General features: G+C 39.6%; 1 protein-coding gene across 1 annotated transcript in view; it reads right to left on the reverse strand.

Annotated features, from left to right (window-relative positions):
* Nucleotides 1–13584, reverse strand: part of LOC148321247 (oxysterol-binding protein-related protein 10-like) — a 28664-nt gene extending 15080 nt beyond the window's left edge. Inside the window, exons 1-5 of the mRNA XM_088318597.1 lie at nt 13017–13584; nt 8485–8660; nt 4602–4681; nt 3190–3258; nt 368–565 (exon numbers count right to left, since the gene is read on the reverse strand). Of these exons, the coding sequence (XP_088174723.1) occupies nt 368–565; nt 3190–3258; nt 4602–4681; nt 8485–8660; nt 13017–13288 (795 nt within the window). The 5' untranslated portion in view covers nt 13289–13584. The remainder of the gene's footprint in view (nt 1–367; nt 566–3189; nt 3259–4601; nt 4682–8484; nt 8661–13016) is intronic.
* Between the last annotated feature and the right edge of the window lie 5773 nt (nt 13585–19357).

Genomic DNA, 19357 nt, shown 5'->3' on the forward strand with positions numbered 1-19357 from the left:
TCATTTAAGTTCAAACGTCAAAATGAGTTCAAATAAGTTGGCCTTCTCAAGGTGAGCTGCATTGTCCGCTTAGTCAGGGGGAGTTAATCATTCAACTACCAACCCAGGTAAAAATTAACAGGCTTTTTTGGGGGGGGGGGGCTTGTACATCCGTCAATGGCAGTGAATGAGGTAACTCATTATTAAATGTTAAATTTCAGACTATTTCCTATTTAGAGGCAACCCATCTGTTTTGCACAGTCCATGCGCTGACTTAAAAGTTCTGCATTTGCATAAACAGGCCGAAAAGTCACTGGGCCAGAGAGAACAAGAACAAAAAAAAAACCTGTGGCTATGACGAGACTTTCCGTACGGATTTTAAGCTCACCTCTTTGACCTCCAGCAGCCGTCCGGGGTACTGACTCTTGGCCCGCCGCGCTGCAGCCGGTGACTTGTGATGGGTTATCGTGACGATGTTGCCCGGCGAAGACGTGAGGGCGAGTTGCCTCTGAGAAGCCGGTGATGAAGTCGGCGTCAAATGCGGGAGCAGGGAGAAGCTGCGGTTGCGACTGGACGATGAGGAGCCCTAAAGAATGTAAGCCAAAAAAAAAAAGACTTGACGACCCTTTGTGCAAAAACACAGTGAAGTCAAACCCGTTATCGTCACGCATCGGTCTTTCTTTCCCATTAGTGGACATCGAAACAGGGCACCAGAGACGATCCACCTCGAGATAACGGCGGTCTGGTTACAGTGCCGGTGAAAACAAAATAGACCGCTCGCGGAAAACAACCAGCTGCGCTCATGCCGCTTGTTCAGCAGTAGCCAGCAAACCAAACAGGTGATCAAAAATTTTGCACTTCAATGATTAAGCGGACCTTGTACATTACCAGTGACACATGTATTTATTAATTATTATTATTTGATTTTTTTTAAATGGAGGAAGGATGGCGATTGGTGTTCTGAAGCTGGAAATCCAGTCACCAGTTTGAGTTTCCGTCATCTAGAGAAAATATTGAGGTATGTTACCGTGCTGTTGATCAAGTGTTATCTAGCTTCAAAAACACTGCCAGTGCATTAAATTAAGGGGGAAAAAAATTGCGGCACATTAAAGATTAAAAAGAAAGACCCGCAGCGATGTGTGAGGTCCCGAAAGCTAATCATTATATTTATACAAAAATGCAGTTAATAAATAAATCTGCCATGACATTGATAACAAATAAATGTGTCAGGCCAAAAATGATAAGGGCACTTTTAAATAAAAACTAATAAAAAATAAATAATTAAAAAAAAAAAAACAACTACAAAATGTCACTCTTAAAAATCGACTTCCAATAAGTACTGGCAACATTGGATGAATAAAATTAATAAAGTAAATTTGAAAATTGTGTAATTAATGTCACTATTATCATGTAATTAGAGTGACTTTTTTTCCAAGCTAACTATGGCAACCCTCCGCATCCAATTTCTGAACAGTGAGATTTAAAGCACAGTTGCTTCGTGATCTTTCGGGGCGGGAACTTAATCAGCTTACAGTGCGGAGAACAGTGTTGCATTGTTCCAAGCCGAGCCGTGCGCTCCCGAGCAAGCTGACAAGGAACGGCATTAAGAATTGAAGTTTTGTCCTCTATAACTGGAACAGAGCCCCGAGCGTTTCATTACACTGGAAACGCAATGAACTTTATCGGACCAAAGAATGTGTCTGGGCGAGACGGGCCAGACGGCGGTGGGGGGAGATGAACAACTCCCAAAATAAATAAATAAATAAAAAGCAGGGTCAACACACACATTGATTTTGAAATTTAAAAAAATACTAATAATCAGCATGTTAAAACAATCACATATTGAAACGTTTTACCATTCTGAATGACTTGCAAAAAAACAACAAAAAAAAGACGGATTAGGCGTGGTTATTTTCTGGGGCTGCTTTGCTCCATCCAGCACTGGATGACAAACATGACAATAGTTGAATAAAATATTTGTGCCAGACATTCTCTGGTGCAGCGTTCCAGCATATTTGGCTCGGGGCGAAACAATCCCAATGCCGCCACTTCCTTTTGCAGCTCGTTCTACTCAGCTGTAGGCTGACTTGGGCCGGCACGACGCAACGTGGGCGTAAAGGTACAACGGTCAACTGCTGATCTGTCACATTTCACACCACGGGCTAAATCCGTTACACTTTCATTAGATGCATAGGGACTACATATGCACACTTGTTTTTGTGGCAAAAATAATCATCTAAGCAGATAATTTGAAATTGACAAAATTTGAGCAAAAGGTGCAACAAAGAAGGCAAAGAATTCCCGTGTTTGTTTAATGACAGCCGAAAGTCAACAGCACCAAGTCCACAGTGTGACGTTTCCCACGCTTCCCGTCAGGACCAAACCACACGTTGATAACGACTTGCTAATCGGTCCGCTTTCGTTTCCGTGTCAACCTTGACTCGTCAAATGCGGCTAGTTCTGCAAAACAGCCGTGAAATTGCGGTGGGAAAGCGGCACAAAGAACACGGCCGGATGTTCTGAGGAGACTGATTAGAATGAGCGCCACAGTCAGATAACCTGACCGCTCATGCCTTTCTGTCAAATAATAAATTCAAGCAATGGCTCTTGCAAATATTCTCAATAAATGACACCAGTCAGTCATTTTGAAACATTCGCATTTGAACATGGTTAAATAAATTCCTGGCCTTGTTGCATTTTTAACAGTCATTTTGTGCTATGTGGATTTGCTCCAATCGCATTACAGCTTGTTGATGATGTCATCAGCTTGCGAGTGTTTTCCTCCCCTAACGAGCTCCGTGCTTGTTAAAAAAAAAAAAAAAGAAATCAAAATGCTTCGGTGGCGCAGTACTGGTATAAATATGACTGAGAAACATCGTTACACTGGAGAGTAATAAACTGTAAAAATCAATTAGCATATAGATGAATATGTGTCGTTAAGAGCTATTGTAAACACGGGCCGGAAATGGCAAAAAAAAAAAAAAAACGGAGTCCACTTTGATTTGATTGCCCGACTGACTTTAGATTTATTTTCTCTCCAACATTCACCTTTGTCGTGTGTGGTGTGGACAAGAACTGAACAATGACGCTTAATAAGCACGCGACGGTACACGCTGTCACGGAGGGGTACCGTCTCAACGCACGCGAGACGTTATGAGGTGAAATGAAGTCTTTAATAAGAGAGGCGGCGTGTGTTTAGTAGTGACTCACCAGCACGTCTTGTCCTCCCCCCGATTCGTCCGCACTCAGGTGTTCATTCGAGCCCTTCAGTTTCCTTACCTAATAACCAAACGGACACAGAAAAAAAAAAAACATTGGTTGCCAAAAAGTCATTTCTTTTCGAAGCACAGCTTAATTGTGCGCATCTGTGGAGTTTTTGTCGACATGCGTCGAGTCTCAAAAATCACCGAGTCCATTTTTGTACTGTTATGCAATTGGCATATTTTTGATATGCAACATTGTCTGCAATTTTTTTTTTTTTTTTCAGACTTGATGTGGTGATGGAGGACAGGCCAAGGTGAATCTATTACAAGCAGAACACAACCTCAAATTGACGCAGTCTGGCTCGCATCCACTTGTTTTCGTTCCATTTTATTTGGAAGACCGACTTATTCATTATTGTTGCGCTTCAAGTCCAATGTACTGCCTTTGCAATTATTTTTTATATCCATCTAAGGTTAATAAATTCATGTTTAGTGGAGTGCTTAGCAGCATAATAGATTTTTTTCAGCGTTTTTTTTTTGTGCTCACTTGTTTAGCCAAGAAACCAGTTAATGCTGAATCAACAGCATCCTGTTTGTTGCGGAGAATTAGTGCATCATCATCATCATCATCATCATACTATTTGGTAGCGTAATAGTCAGCAGCAACGGCCAGATTTGTTATAACCTTCCTCTCAGCTAACTACTAGAAACTTGATGTCTACAGTCATCATTTTGTCCAGAAATTATTTCCATCAAAAAGTAGCATCACTGTGTAAATTTATTGTTAAAATTTTCATATTTTGGAACAAAAATGCTACAAATTATTATAATTTCATAGATCTTGAGTATATACTGAAAATGTCACTTCCTTTTTTTTTTTTTTTTTTTTTTTTTATTGTGCGATAAGTCAACTACATTTCCTACAGCATGAGAACAAACAAAAAGGTTGTGCCCTCTTCAGGATATTTGGGATTAAAAATATAATCTCATTTCATCCCATTGTACAATTCTGTGGCAATAGTTATGAATGCCGATCACATTTTTATCTTGGGCTTAGCATTTTATTTAATAAATAGATAAAGAGGAGAAGGGAAATACAGATGACCTGATAACATAATAAAAATGATCATGAAAATACAGCGCCGCTGTTTTCTTCACATGATATACAGTGGAGGAGCAACGATTAATCGTCAAATAATCGGTTATCAAATTAATTAAGTAAATATTCTGCAATTTTTGTCAGCAGACTAATTATCTCTCCTGATTATAAAACATCTGCTTTTAATTTAGCGTGCGGTGACGAGCAATCTCCATTGAAGTGTCGAGGCTTTCATTTCTTTTATCAGCAATAATAACTCAAAAAAGACGATTGTTGCGCACTGAAAGCCATCTGTAACATTTTTATTTTATTTTTTTTACCTTGGCACTGCAGTCAGAATGTCGCCTGGCACACGCTTGTAGCTGGCTAACCCAATACTGTTGCTCTTTGGCATCAGAGGCTGAAAAGATACAGAAAGAAAAAAAAAATCTAAGTCAATTTACGAGCTTTACGTCCGATGCATACAATAAATTCTTACAAGAGTTCACAGTCAGGTCAATATGTGGTTAAAAGAGACATCATGCCATTTGTTTTCTTTTCTACGGTCCAATTGCACAAATGAACCTCTGAATTTGATTAAGGAACTCTGGAATATCTAGAACAAGCATTCTCATCAGAAGATAGATTTTCCTTAAGAAGATTAGTTCAGGGGTGGGCAAACCTTTTGATTGGTGGTCCACAATGGGTTCTAAAATTTGACAGAGGGGCCAGACTAAGCGCAGATGGAGTGTTTTGGTAACCTCACCTCATCGGTGAAAAAAAAAATACATTTAATTTTAAATGAAAATGAACAAAAGTATTACAACAAAATATCTGTGTTTGACACACCAGAGTATTTAGAAAATAAAACATTAATTCATTTAATTTTTTTCAAGTTCCGCGGGCCGGATTAAAACGTTTAACGGGCCGCATGTGGCCCCGAGCCGTAGTTTGCCCACCACTGGATTAGTTGAATATTATTATAGAAATTACTCTTTTTAAGATTATTTTGGGGGGGGCGAGGGAAGGTGGGTATTTGCACCATGCTAATTTCAATGGACAAAAATAACTTTTTTCTTTGTTTAAGCCACCAAACAGAAATATAGTTTATCTAAGAAAAAGAAATCTGTACCTCCACCCAAATGTTTTTTTCCAAAACATAACTTTTATGTCCAACATCTTAACTCGGCTCTCACGAGAAGAGAATGCTTGAGTGCAACCTTGCAGAAAAATAAACAATCGACTCTGCCGCAGAGGTGTCAATCAGATCCAAACTACTGCACCTGACTCCCTGGATGCTTGTCGTGCTTCACTTGGGGACTCAAACCACAGCAAAGTAACTTTTACAACCGCGTGAAGGTTCCGGATGGCCCTCATGTCACTTTATAATATATGATTTCAGGATTTGTTATCTAAACTTGGTTGAAAATGTAGAAAATTGCTTGAAATTTGTCTTATTATAATTCCAGAGCTCTGTAATGTTTATATTGTGTTTTTGTACAATATTGTTTCAGCCCTGACCGATTAATCGGCCTATATTTGCACTTTTGAAATCGGCAAATATCTGCCCACCCATTTTTATTTTTAAACACTTTTGCCAATTGTTTTCCTGTTTTTTCTTGACACATTAACCCATTGATTATACCATAAGACAAAAGGTAATAAACACCCCGAAAATAAATTGAATAAAATAAAATAAATAAAAATAAATAAAATAAAATAGAATAAAATATAGAATAAAATAATAAAATAAAATAAAATAAAAAAATTGATTTTAATGTTCTGCCTGCAATGTCTTTATTGCTGGAAGCGTTGAGGGACACAAAAATAAAATACATTTTTAATTATTTGGCCAATTATTTCGTTGTCCAAATTTCATCCTGCCTAATATCGCAATTGGTCTAAATCCCTATCGTTCAGGCCCTGAAAACAATTTTCGCATTCAACGTTAAATGAATAAACTGCTACCATGGGGATTCCCCATAGATTCATTTTACAAAAGGAGCAGAATGATCAGAATTATGCTAATAAGCTATGAACTTCATTTCATATGCTAATCACTCGTTTATTCTCATGTGAAAGACATTGAAAAATATGTTGCACAACAAACTGGAATGAAGAAACCCCCTAAACTAGCAAGAGTTAGAACAAACAATCTGTCGGTTCAAATTTGAATATTAATATGCGGTTTGTTTATTTCTTTGACGGGAGCTATTTTTGTGCACTGAGATTTCAGCGTGCGCGTGTCACTTAGATGACTACTGCACTCGTCCAAACGCCAACAAAGGGCCACTTTGAGCAAGGAGGAAATGCTGAGAAACTGACACGCTCTAAGAAAGCTCAAATCAAATCTTTCGCCCCGGGAATGTCTTCCTCAAAACGAGCCAATTTCAAGGTAAGCATCAGCATCTTCATCTATTCATCTTGGTGGAGCGCACAAGCCATGCTGGGATTTTATTTTATTTTATTTTTAAAGATAATCACAGTGTCTCCATGCTGATGTGCACCTGTTCACAATTTGCTTGCTCCAGGCTGAAAACGCAGCATGCTGGCTCCTACGTTCGTATGGAAAATTTCAAAAGGACGCTGTGGCAATCTTTTTCAATTCGATAAGCACAGCTCTGTTCTACAGTAGCCATCATCGTCTGTTAATCATCGTCTGATCGCACCCACTTTTATTGCAAATGCTGTGAACCGGCATCGTAAAACCTTTATTAAATCTTTCGGGAAAGTTTGCGTAACATTTTAATGTTACTCATGTCAATTGTCACGTGAATCCACACGTGGTTTATTTCTGAAACACGTCGGTGATCAACTGTTGCAAAACAAATTATTAATAACCATGAGAACAGTCTGTGCGCATTGAGGATTGTGCCAGACATCCAAATGAGCTCTCAACACAACACATCTGTCATCTCATTCGCTGACTGGAGCAGTGTGACAAATAGATTAATTGAGCACCCGAGAATCCACGCCGGATTAAATCAAAGCTGCTCGGGAAAACGCAAGATTATCCGCGTTTGATAGTAAAATAGTCTTGTTTCCAGCTTTCTAATTGCCACGAGTGCCTTTGTTGAGAAGCCAAACTAACCCAAGGCCATTCACGAATACAAGTACAGGTTACAGAGAGACCCGGCATCCTCCTAAAACGCTGACATTTATAAGAAAAGCATGTAGGGGAGAAGAAAAAATTAAAAACTAAGGAAGCCTTTAGAAGCTAAGGACACGACAGTGAGATGACACACATGAAAGCGCCGTAAGACGAGAAAAGTGGGAAATGACTCCTTGCTGAACTTTAAAGTTCGCCTCTGCCCCTCCCAAGGTAGGATTTCAGGGGGTTCCCATGGTAACCAAAACCAAATTCTGAGCACACCGGTTAATCTTCATCACTGATTTTTGAGGCTACATATTTTCCTCGCTCAAAGAGGGAAAGAGCTCACTCTGTGTGGGATCGTCAATTCCCCGTCGCTCAATACGCGTGGCTCGTCGAGTTATTCGGGGAATATAGGCCAAGTTGTTCTTGTTTTGAAATCCTTCCCCCAAGAAGGTAAAAGGGGCATACCGGTTCCAGTGGTTAGAGTTTCGCAACGGTCACCCAAAAAAAAAAAAAAAAGTCAGTGAAAGAAAAGGTGCTGGGCACAAAGCACAGGCTTTCCACTGTTATAGCTTCCATTTCTGGTCAAATGTTAAAAGCGCAAAAAGTTCATCATCTCATCTCATCTCTCTACTGTGCTGTCTGTCTGTCTACAAACTTGTAGGTTGTTCAGTCAGGCCTAGGAACGACTCAATGGCCTCTATTTTCAAGGTGAAGTCTAAATAAGAGCGATTTGCGCCGTTGTGGGTGTGAACACTTGATTTGAAGCTGCTATTCCCTTTGAATGCAGTGCACGAGGGGCTCGCAAATCAGGCGGATGACGAAACTTAATTTTTTCCATTTATGAATGAATACTATGACATCATCACACGAGTCCGCAGAGCTAAAAAAACTCAACAAAATCATGTTAGACTGCGTCAAATCTTTGACGGGCTTCAGAAGGTTTAGAAACATTTCCGCCACCAGAATCATCAAAAAGTCCCTCACTCTGTACGCCAGAACCCTCAGCACAGCACCGAGACCACATTTCTAAAGGGCAGCCATCAAGGCTTGCACCAGCATGGAAATCCAGTTTTTATGCTTGAGCGCAGGTGCGCCGTGTCCAAAAATAGAGGCCGATGGCGTCATACCTCGGAGTTTGTACAGCTCTCCATTGACTGAGTTGACAATGAACATGTGCGGAACCTCATCACTCTGAGTCACCGTGGCTCCGATCAAGGGGAGCGACCCTCGTGGCTTCTGGCTCCTTCCCTGCTCGTTGACAAAGTACAGCAGCAGTCCCAAATCTGGATCTATCACAAAGTACCTGAAAAAGAGAGAGGTCGACTAATTAGGAAGGCAAAAATTTTTGTCACTTCCCCAAATTACTCCGACTAGCTTTGATTGGATCTAAAAATTAGTCGGGTTCTTACTTTAACACTGAGCAATTAGCTCGCAGTTTTTAAAATTCTGCTAGCCAACACAGTCCAAAGTGTGACGGGTGTTTTCTGCTGACCCTTGCCCTCTCCTCCTGCCCTGCATTATCTTCTTTTGGCTGAAACTGATAATCAATGCTGTCCCTCCACGTCCAATTACAGTATTGATTTGCAATCCAATGCCACATCATGGTTGCATAGAACGGTTGGGACCCCCGCCAGTGTCCGTGAAAATCCTGAAGGAGTTGTGTCCAAACTTTCGGAGAGATGCACTTCGACATCCTTTCGCTTTAGTTTGACACGTTAAAATGAATCCATAAAGTGTTGGTGCAAATATTCAAATTATATTAGTATATACTGTCCGTACATCATCAACCTCTTACAGGGGTGTCAAACGCATTTTTTTTAGACGGACGTAGTTATATAAATAATAAACGTATGATCATCTTACGTTATCACATACACACAACAAATTGATGGAAAGACAGTTTTGAAATCAGAAGTCAGGAAGTAATTCTTTGTTTTTTAAATTTATTTTAAAAGGTGGGGATTGGTAACAAATAAATGGCAATATCTCATATCTCAATGTTGTAAAAAGTGAAAAAATGTGCTAGAAGCAGGAAGTTGACGCACATAATTCGCCCTTCTCGGGCCACAGAAAATGAGGTCGCGGGCCAGATCTGGCCCCCGGGCCTCGAGTTTGACACATGTGCCCTATTATGACGATGGCTTAAGTCATATTTTGAAATGTCCTAATTTAAGTTAAACCCTGAAAAGATGTTCTGAATAAACATAAGCAGCATTTAGTTCAGTTTTTCTTGTTTTATGACTTTCGGACATTATTTTAGCAAGGTGATGAAATCACTACACACACAATTTATTTTTATTTTTTTGCTACGAGGTCACAACTTTTTTAATCCTAGGAGGTAAATATTTTGCAATGTAAGCACATCTATTGTAAATATTAAGTAGTCGGTAAGAGAATTGTGTTTGTATTTAGTGCCATTAATTTTCAACATGTCCTGATCTGAGGGGACTCTCCAAATGTCTCCAATAACACCATCGATGATCACAAGGTTTGTTGCACTTTTTTTTTTTTTTTTAAACGCAAACTCACTAAATGGGTCGTAAAAGTCTCTAAATATAGCAACAAGGTCGTTAGGTTGGCAACCGTGACTTCGTCACATGGCCGAGCTCCTTGTCAAGGTAAAGAAAATCCTACTTGGAGGAGAGGTAGGAGGTTGTTTGTCATGTTTCCTTCAATCTGACCACTACAAAGTCCCAATACAGCCATAAAAAGACAAACGCGACATCATAAACAAACACTAAAATCGCTTCCTTTCCCAGTGTCATTTTTCAGCTCCCTTGAGAGGATGCGGAAAACTACAATCTGAAAATTGATCCCTATTCAAAGACTTGTCAGTCTGTGAGGAGGGCGTGTGAATAATGTCAACCTCAGCACATTGCTGAACAATCTTGCCTGTGTCAGATACTCAGCCCCATCTTTTTTTTTTTTTTTAAATCAAACATCCATGCACACACGGACGGTCCTCTCCCATGTTCAGTCAGCAGAGCTCGCCTTCTTACCGTTGACCCTCCTGCAGGCAGTCTTGCCGTTGCAGCTAAACAAAGAGTACAAGCCTTTAACATGATGGATGGTTCTGGATAATAAATACGGGGCCGTATGTCCGACGCTCACGTGGAACAGAACCGAAAATGCTGAGCTATGAGACGCAGGCTGTGTGTTACCTGAGCTTTTGACCTTTATTAGAGGCTACAGCAAAAAGCTGCGCCAACAACGCACAGGATAGCCAGTGTGTTAGTAATTCGATTTTAGCGTCTATATATGAATGCTGTTACTTTTTGTCTTTTTTGCAAAAAATAAAAAAAATGGTATAAATTACCATTATTGTGGAAGGGATGGATTATTTATTTATTTATTTATTTATTTATTTATTTGGGGGGGGACCGTGGCTGATAAAATTTTTTTTTTTAAAAGTTACGTCCCATGGTTCTGTTCCACTTTTCTATCCCAGCTGACTTCTGGCGTACAGCAGGGCCTGGTTCCCAGCCAATTGAAGATTCCACATAGGCAAGCAACAATTCATACTTATGAGCATATAAAATTAAGGTAAAAATGTTGTCATGATCATTTTCTAACCATAGAATACAAACGTCAGGAGACAAATTACGGCGCAAATCATAAGGGATTTTTTTAGTGGCAGAAAAGCAGATGCCGGTTTTGTTCTCTATACACAAAACCCCCAATATGGCTCAAAATCCAAAATTAAGTCAAGGGGAATTAAAGGTGACGACCACTATGCTGAATTGTGTATCTTCTATCATTTCCTTCCCGGAGTATGCCACAGAGACTCCTCACTGATGCTACACGACTTCAATTCACACTTTCGACCAAGGAGGCGAAGCAGTGTCATGATTCATCCCTCAAAATGTACCCCGACCACCTACCCGCCACCTCAACATTATTCATTTGACAGCACAGTCTAAATTTAGAATCAACACATGGAAGAATCTCTGTGGTTCCACTTGAATATATTTATGTACCAATAGCGGAGGTGAAACACTGTAAATGTCGCTTCCGTCAGTAATAACATTTAGTAATATTTTCTACTTATATACTTCCACAATTTCAACGCAACGGGAGGAGTCGCTTCAATTCCATCAATGTCCATTCCCACAACGGCGCAAACGCCCCCAAGGAAAGAAACTGCACCCATGCCATGAACTTGAACACTCCCAAGCGTGCGCGTGAAAAATAAACTTAGATTGTAACAAATGATGTTATTATCACAAAATAAAAGTCAAAGCCCGAAAACCAAAGTGACAAGTATCCACTGATGATCACGCACATCACTCCCACAATATTAGCAACACTTCACACTGGCAGAGGGCCACCTACACAGCAGCATATTTAGCTCCACTCGGGTCCGTTTCACACCAGCACATCGCCTGCCCGGCGTTCACAGTACACTTGAAATTTGAAAACTCACTGATGACTGTAATTACGTTAACGCTATGTGCCACCTGCAAGGAATTCCTTTTAATAAGTGCGCAATCAACCTTTTGCGATTGTCTAGCTAAATATTTTGCTAGTCTTTAAAGCTAAATACGCAACTTAATAAATTAATAAGAATAGCCTGTTTTCAGTCCCGCTTTAGCATCAAAATGAAAATCGATTGGCCTTCGCATCGAAACAACGGCGTTGATTTGAATTCGCTTTTTATATCATTCGCTTTACTTTATATGAAAATTCTCATTATTGATGGCGTTGTGAGAAAAGTAAATCAGAACGAGGCAGGGGGGTGAAGTCATAAATGATGTATGAATCGCACTGTAACGCACTGCTGGAATGTCTTTGTGAGCTCATTATGAGAGTGTGATGCTGCAAAAGAAGAAATATGGCGAAGAAATACAGCAGACGTTTGGAAACGCCTTCAAATTCAAAAGATCTCCGACATGTTAAGAGGTCAAGACATTCGAGTTATTCACTTTTATCCACATCATAAAGCGGATTAAGGTGCAAAGCTGTTATGTGGAGAAAAAAAGTGCAGATTTTGAAGTATCTAAATTAGAAAACATTGTTTATTAAATAATGAAAAAAAAACATTGAGGTTTTATTTGCCTATTTGAATCATTTGTACTATTTTTGTCTTTCTGTTGACCAAATACTTTTTTTTAGACAATATCAAGTGAAAATAGTGGCAATACTCTCGTTTTTTGTCTTTTATCCTCCCTTTGAAAAAGAGTTTAGGAAATGTTCCTAATATTTTACGTTGTAAATTAGGAATTATTTTGTCAAAAGAAAAATAGCAATTGTGATGAAGATGGTTGGCTCTAAAATGAGCTTATTGGTGAAAAATGCAGCATAAGGCCATGAATGGGGAATATCTTGCTTTTCTGAATCTATTGCATCATGCTCATTATTGTCCCATGTCCTTGCTTTTTTGTTGTCCTACCCAATTTTCTGAATCACTCAAGATCTCAAAAACAGTCGGCTTTGTCTCTATTTAAGTCTTGTACTTTGTGTTGTCATCACTTGTGACAGCCAATCACAGAGCACCATTCTTAATATTTTATATTCATATTTAGAGTTGTAAATGAACCCATGCATGTTTTTGGAATCCCAGCCCCCTCCCCTTTTCAAGTGCAACGTGGACAATGCAGATCCATTCACACACACAAAAAAAAAAGTGAGCGCACAAAACTCCATGTGGGATTTTCTTTACCTGTTCTGCCAGCCTTGGAGGAGGTTGGTGTACTTGCTGAGCACTCCTTCCAGTTGTCGCCTGCGACCCTGCTGCTGCTGCTGCTGCGAACCGGTGCTGTTCCCCAGGAAAGCCCCCCGACCGCCTCCTCCCCACGCGGGGCCGCACTGGGGGCCGGCGCCGGGGCTTGGCGAACCCGTCCGCCCGCCGGATTTTCTCGACGAGTTGCTTCGGTCACAAGAAGAGTTGGGTTTGTTGGTTCCGTGATGTGGACTGCTCGGCGTCCTGTCCATGCTGGTAACGGGACAGATAAGAAGAAGAGGAGGAGGAGGAGGAGGAGCAGGAGGGGACAGGGATGGAGTCCAGGCAGTCGTGGGAAGGATTTTCACCACCACCACATTGAAGCGGCGAACAACACAGCGCAAACTAAAAGCGGAAGCCGTGGACGTGTCGTGACCGCGCCGTGACGTGGATGTGTGCGTCCCCCGTCGCGCGTAAAAACTGACATCTTCCTCGGCAGTGTTCGAGTCCCAGCCCGTCTCGTCTCGGCGGCGCGAGACTGTGTGACACCGCTACACTTAGCCAGCGCTTTCTTTCACGAAGACACGCCCACTCGATCCGCCCATCCCGGAAGTTACAATGACGCCTTGCGGGCCACATCATCGTCCGAAAATGAGATTACTGCCATAGTTTGGTTGCTAAAACCTCTTTGAATATTAATAGTCTTTGATGCTGTTCCTCGAGAGTCGGGTTCCTGGATGTTTTCCCCATCTTTGCCTGCTGCACACCTGACTCAAATGATCAGATAATCAGCAAAGTCTGCAGAAGCTGGATAACCATGCTGATTATTTGGATCAGGTGTGTACAAATATAGAGCAGGGATTTGCAACTTGAATGCTGGCGAGGGCACAACTTTTCATCAGTGCTACTGGGTGCGAGTGTATGACAAAATGTTTCAAATATGGTGAAATATATCGAATTTTTCGTAATGCATTTGTCAAGGCACGTATAAAAGATAAAAAAAATAACAAAAGAACCAAATACTGTGTTATTTCCAGTGTAAAGGGCACCCTTGTATTAAAATACAATTAAAGGGTGGCACAAACTGCTAAACAATAAAAGAGCTTTTTTTTTTCACAAAATTCAACTTACTCAAAATGTTATTATTGAGGTAGGATTAGTTTTATCCTGCATATCATTCCATATCCGCAAAAGAAATATTAAACTTACTCATGTATAAATCCCAGTGTAAGTGCAACTGCCATCTAGTGGTCATTGGTGATATTACAACTTATAACTATAGCTGACTCCGACATATTTGCAGTTCGGCACCCGTGAATTAAATGGATAAATAAACCCAATAAAATACCTTTTTAGTAGTGTCGACAAAATACTAAATAACTATATATACTATACTATATTCAATGGACAACTATAAAGATAATCAAATTTGACTTAATTTAACTTTTAGATACTAGGACATGGCAACATAAAAGAAGCGTCATCACTGCATTGAGCAATCGAAGACTTGCTTCTGCGAATCTCTGCAGGACACTTAACGGGGCTCAGATAGATTCCCGCCGCTTGTCTGCTGAGGCAGCCTCAAAGCTGTGATCAATACAGAAGAGTATAAAAAAAAATTCCCTGAGCAACCGAAAGAGAGAGCAATGTTGGTTAAATGCTTGTGATGACATTTAAGCTGCGGTCGGTCAGCTGCATTTCATTATAAGTCAAACCATTTAGAGCCTTTGCCATTAACTTTCAATTCCAAATATATTCATGTAACGCAGACATGAGACAATCAATCATGTTCAGCAGTACAAAGAAATCCCGTGGGAATAGTTTTCTGCAACAATCTTTTTCTTCATCAATAGCAAAGAGAATCGTCTCCGCTTCATCGCCTCCTCATATGTGCGAGATCAAAACAGCATGCGTCATCATCCTCAGACCTCTGTGAAATATGAAAGAGGCTTTGATTCAATCCGCGTCCGCTACGACACTGAAGCGTCATCACGGCCCTCCTTTTTGTAAACATGCATCTGAGACAACCCTAAGGCAACCCTACTTCCTGGATCTGGATTACCATCAAGGAGGCTGTTGTGGGAGTTTAAAGCAACACGTTGTGTGAATTGTATTTATTTTTATTGCCTGAATTTGAACCTGTCAAAGAAGAATACCACAGTTTTATCATGCTAACCATAGAACTGGAACAGGAAGTCATTGTGATGCCTTGCGTAATATGGATTTGAACCATGTGATGTCTTTTAGCTATGATGTTTCAGGGATATTAAAAGATCTTAAAGGGAAAGTGAGGCCCAAAAAATTATTTTCAATAAAGTTTTATTCGTCTTCATCTGTCCGAACATGGCATTCTGATTAATATTACGTTTGTGGAATATGACTTAAGCAGTAAAATTTTTGCCATGTCAGTGGACGCCCATTTTGTCAGTTCAGTCGACTGAAAATGACATCACTGTTGCTGAAGGCTCAGATAACGACCAATCACTGCTCAGCTTTAGTAAACAGGTGAGCCGTGATTGGTCGTTACATGAGCCCTGACCAACTGTGATGTCATTTTCAGTCGACAAAAGTGACAAAATGGCCACCACCTGAGATGGACAAAAACTGGTTCATTCAGAAATATTATTAAATATGTTTAAATATATATATATATATATATATATAAAATATTGTTGTAAAAATCAAGTATAATTTTATTGACCACTGTAATAGCAACTATCCAATTATACAGAACCACCATTCGTCCTTTTACACCGTGGGGAGGAAGTCTTTACCATATCCTGTTAAAAAAATAAAAAAAATGAAAATTACTGTTAAGTGACCATATATTATTTATTTAATCGAATACTTTCAGAGCGTTACCTTGTGCGCGGAACTCACAATTTTCTTTTGACATTTTAGAACACTTGACGACCTTTTCAGAAGTTAACTGACGCCAGCTTCGGCATAGAAAAAAAAGAACAAGACTTTAGCATTGAGGGAAAAATATGAGGGGGAGAAAAGTCCTCGCTCAGCCTCTCCCCTCTGGTTCTATTTCTCTCAATTTCCCCAGCATAATATTTCATCGCTCTTAATGAATCATGCTCAAGGAGTTTCATTTCCTGAACGTGATATGGCAGACCCGACGTTCATTCCTTGGTCTGACTCGTTTTGAGAGCTTATTGGAAAAACAGCAGCATGGCAGAGTTCATGTTAAAGTGATGGCAGATTCTGAATATGGATGAATGCATTTCATATCGGCACGCTGATGAGAATCTACAGGCGGCTCCATTGCTGGACACGATCGATAACTTTTGATTTTTGCTCAAGTTGTGAGATGCTCATTGTACTGATCAGCTGTTGTTGTTTTTTTTATTATTAATTTACACATGTTGCTTTTTTATGGGCAATGAAGCAGATTGTTAACTCATTCACTGCCATTGACAGGTATAGCCGCCAAAAAGTGCATTCATTTTACCTGTGCTGGTAATGAATGATTAATATTCATACTTTGATTTATGTTACTGTTGCTGTACTTAAAAAAAAAAAATAAAAATAAAACTTCTTCTCATTTTGGATGAACACTTTAAGCCTACTACACTTTTTGTATTTTAATGTTGGTCATTATGGTGGAGAGTGTGGTGTATGAAAGATAAACTCAACATCGAATGGTTTGTTTATTTATTTATCAGTGATTTAATAGAGATTAGAATCAAAAGAGTTTTGTGATTCTAAAAAATTTTAAGAACCGCTGGAGCAGAACATTTAAAGTGGCGTGCATTGCGTTGTGTGTTCCTCACCATTCAAGAGAACGAGCATAACTAACATGCAACGTTTATTTAATTAAAGCCCATGAAATATTTTAGGTAAAATTTTAACCTTAACTGTGTTTTGTTAATATAGAGACTTTATAAATTTTTGTTTCATAGTTAAGACTTTAAGTGTATTTATTTATTTATTTAAATTTTTTATGTATGTATTTATTTATTTGACTGAATAAAGTCGTTTTCCAAATTGTTCCAGATGGATTTTCTGCACGATGACAAAATGGCGATTGGAGCCTAAAATGTATTGCTTTTTTCTTTTTTTTGCCTCAGCCTGCATTAACTACAAAGAGAAGCCGCTATAACTACTTAATGGAGTCGAGGGTGGTATCGACCACCTTTGACACAGTCAGCCGCGTGCGTGTGTGGTGTATTGCTTGTGAAGATGAAAGAACAAGGGAAGATGGAATTATTATTATTTTTTGCCTACCGCTTTTCCCACTGAAAAGTTTAAAGATGACCCCATGAATATTCATGAGTTACTTTAGAGGAAAGCATAGTGAGCTAAACACACATGTCCGCGCTGTAATTGCAAATTAAGTTGATGGTGCTTTATAACACATCAGAGGCAGCTGAGTGCAGTTACTTGATCCATCTAATCTGTTTGGAAAATGGATATGTGATATTTTGTCCCAGGCTATTCTATTCGCACCATATCTCATTTATTCATTTTTATCTGAAAGTGATGGCTGATAAGGTCATGCGTAAGTCTTCTGTCAAATTAACTTGAATTTAAAGTCTGATAAGCACCAGCAGTTTGGGGGGGGGGGGAGATTAGGGCGGGTGACAGCTCTTCTGTACAAGTGTCATATAAGTCTCATTTTGGCTCAATTATCGCTCGACTGAACAAGGATGGAAGAAGCCCAATTAGCTTTCTAACTTGACACTAAGAAAGAGAGAACGGCTCGGTGGAATCTTAGCCCCAATCAGATGGATGAAAAAAACTGTCAAACTGGAACTTTTAATAGGTTGGTTTTGTTTTGCTTTGTTGTTTGTCTTGTAAAGTATGTCGCGGGTTCCCAAAAGCATCCTTTCATATACCTGCTATGTAATTTTTTTTTTATTATATATGAGATATGATACGATGCGAAGGATAGTAGACATTAATCCTGCATTTGTTGCCTGCATTTCAATGTGCAAATTATTCACACTGTCTGGATTTCATCGACTTCATGTGGACATGAGCTTAGTTTCTAGTTCAACAGCTAGGTCGTCCTGTTAGACCCTCTAGAGAACCGAGAATTTCAAGAAGTTGTCACATATTCTTGTGAATCACATTGGAGGCATCTAGTGGCTAAAAAAAATATTTGCATTCTCTCTCTAAGCTGTGAGTCCCCCCCCCCAATAACTTTAAAATGCAACGAATAATGTGAAGATAGCAAATGCAATGACCTGGATAATGCTATGCAGCCATTAAAGGTACTAACCTTCCAAATGATTCACTCGTCTGCACTTAATTTGGAAGATAATCTTGTTTCCATACATCAGACACTCTAATGTGCTCTGTAAAGGTCACAGGGGAAAGCAATTGGGAATCGTGTGCATGCTTCAACCTTCCGCTGTCTATTCTACTTCAACTTTGTTTTAATGGAAAGGGTCGTTGAGTGCAGCCAATTAGTACGCTGCTGGGAATAAGGGTCCATCGCTGCAGTTTTTAAGCAGTTGGAAAAAAGTGAAGTCATGCTTTTTGTAAGATGACTTTTACAGTCACTCTCCATGACATTAGCATTGATTGTCCTCTGCAACAAGCTGAATTAATTACACAGAGGAGGACGAGGGACCACAATATGATGCACTTCCACCTGGTTGGACCTCCTTGTATGTGTGTGAATGACAACATCATTGAGGAAAAACTGCAAACCTAAAACTATAGAAAAAGGCTATATGAACCTCCCTATACCATGAAGGTTCCGTGGCCATCGGCATAAATCTCAACTATACAAAATGTATGGCTTCTCATACATATCATCACTGTCTCGATTTGGTTATCATTTGGTACCATTACACAAATTGATACTATTTATGGCATTATAACAATGGTGAAAAGTGCTCATAAAAGGACGTGTTCAGGTGAAGGACATTGTTTTTCCTCAAAAGAAAGAATGTTTGCGGTGTGCTATGTTCTGTATATAACATTATTTTATTCTTATTAATATTTTTAATTATTATTTTATCTTTAATTTAAGTGATATATTTCATTTAATTATTTGTTATATTGCACTGGAGAGGTGCACTCGTTGTACACACAATATAGGACATTCTGATTCTGGTTCAAAGTGTTGACTTTCACAAACAATTGTGACAGTTGTACCATTGCATTATTTATAAAATATATATCCTATTTTATTATTTTGGTTTCTTTAGTTTTAATAATAGATATATTCAGTCCTGTAAAGAAATTGTTTCACGCTTCACTTGGTGAACGCACGCGCAGAAAAGACTACTACTCCCATGATGCAACGCAGGTCGATGAGGCCACACCCCCCGCCACCGACGTATGCGCTTTGACTGCCACCGAACGGCTGAGTGAAGAAAGTG

The sequence above is a fragment of the Idiotropiscis lumnitzeri genome, chromosome 16 (assembly GCF_059441095.1).
Source record: "Idiotropiscis lumnitzeri isolate Australia: NSW breed Sydney's pygmy pipehorse chromosome 16, RoL_Ilum_1.0, whole genome shotgun sequence".
NCBI lineage: Eukaryota > Metazoa > Chordata > Actinopteri > Syngnathiformes > Syngnathidae > Idiotropiscis > Idiotropiscis lumnitzeri.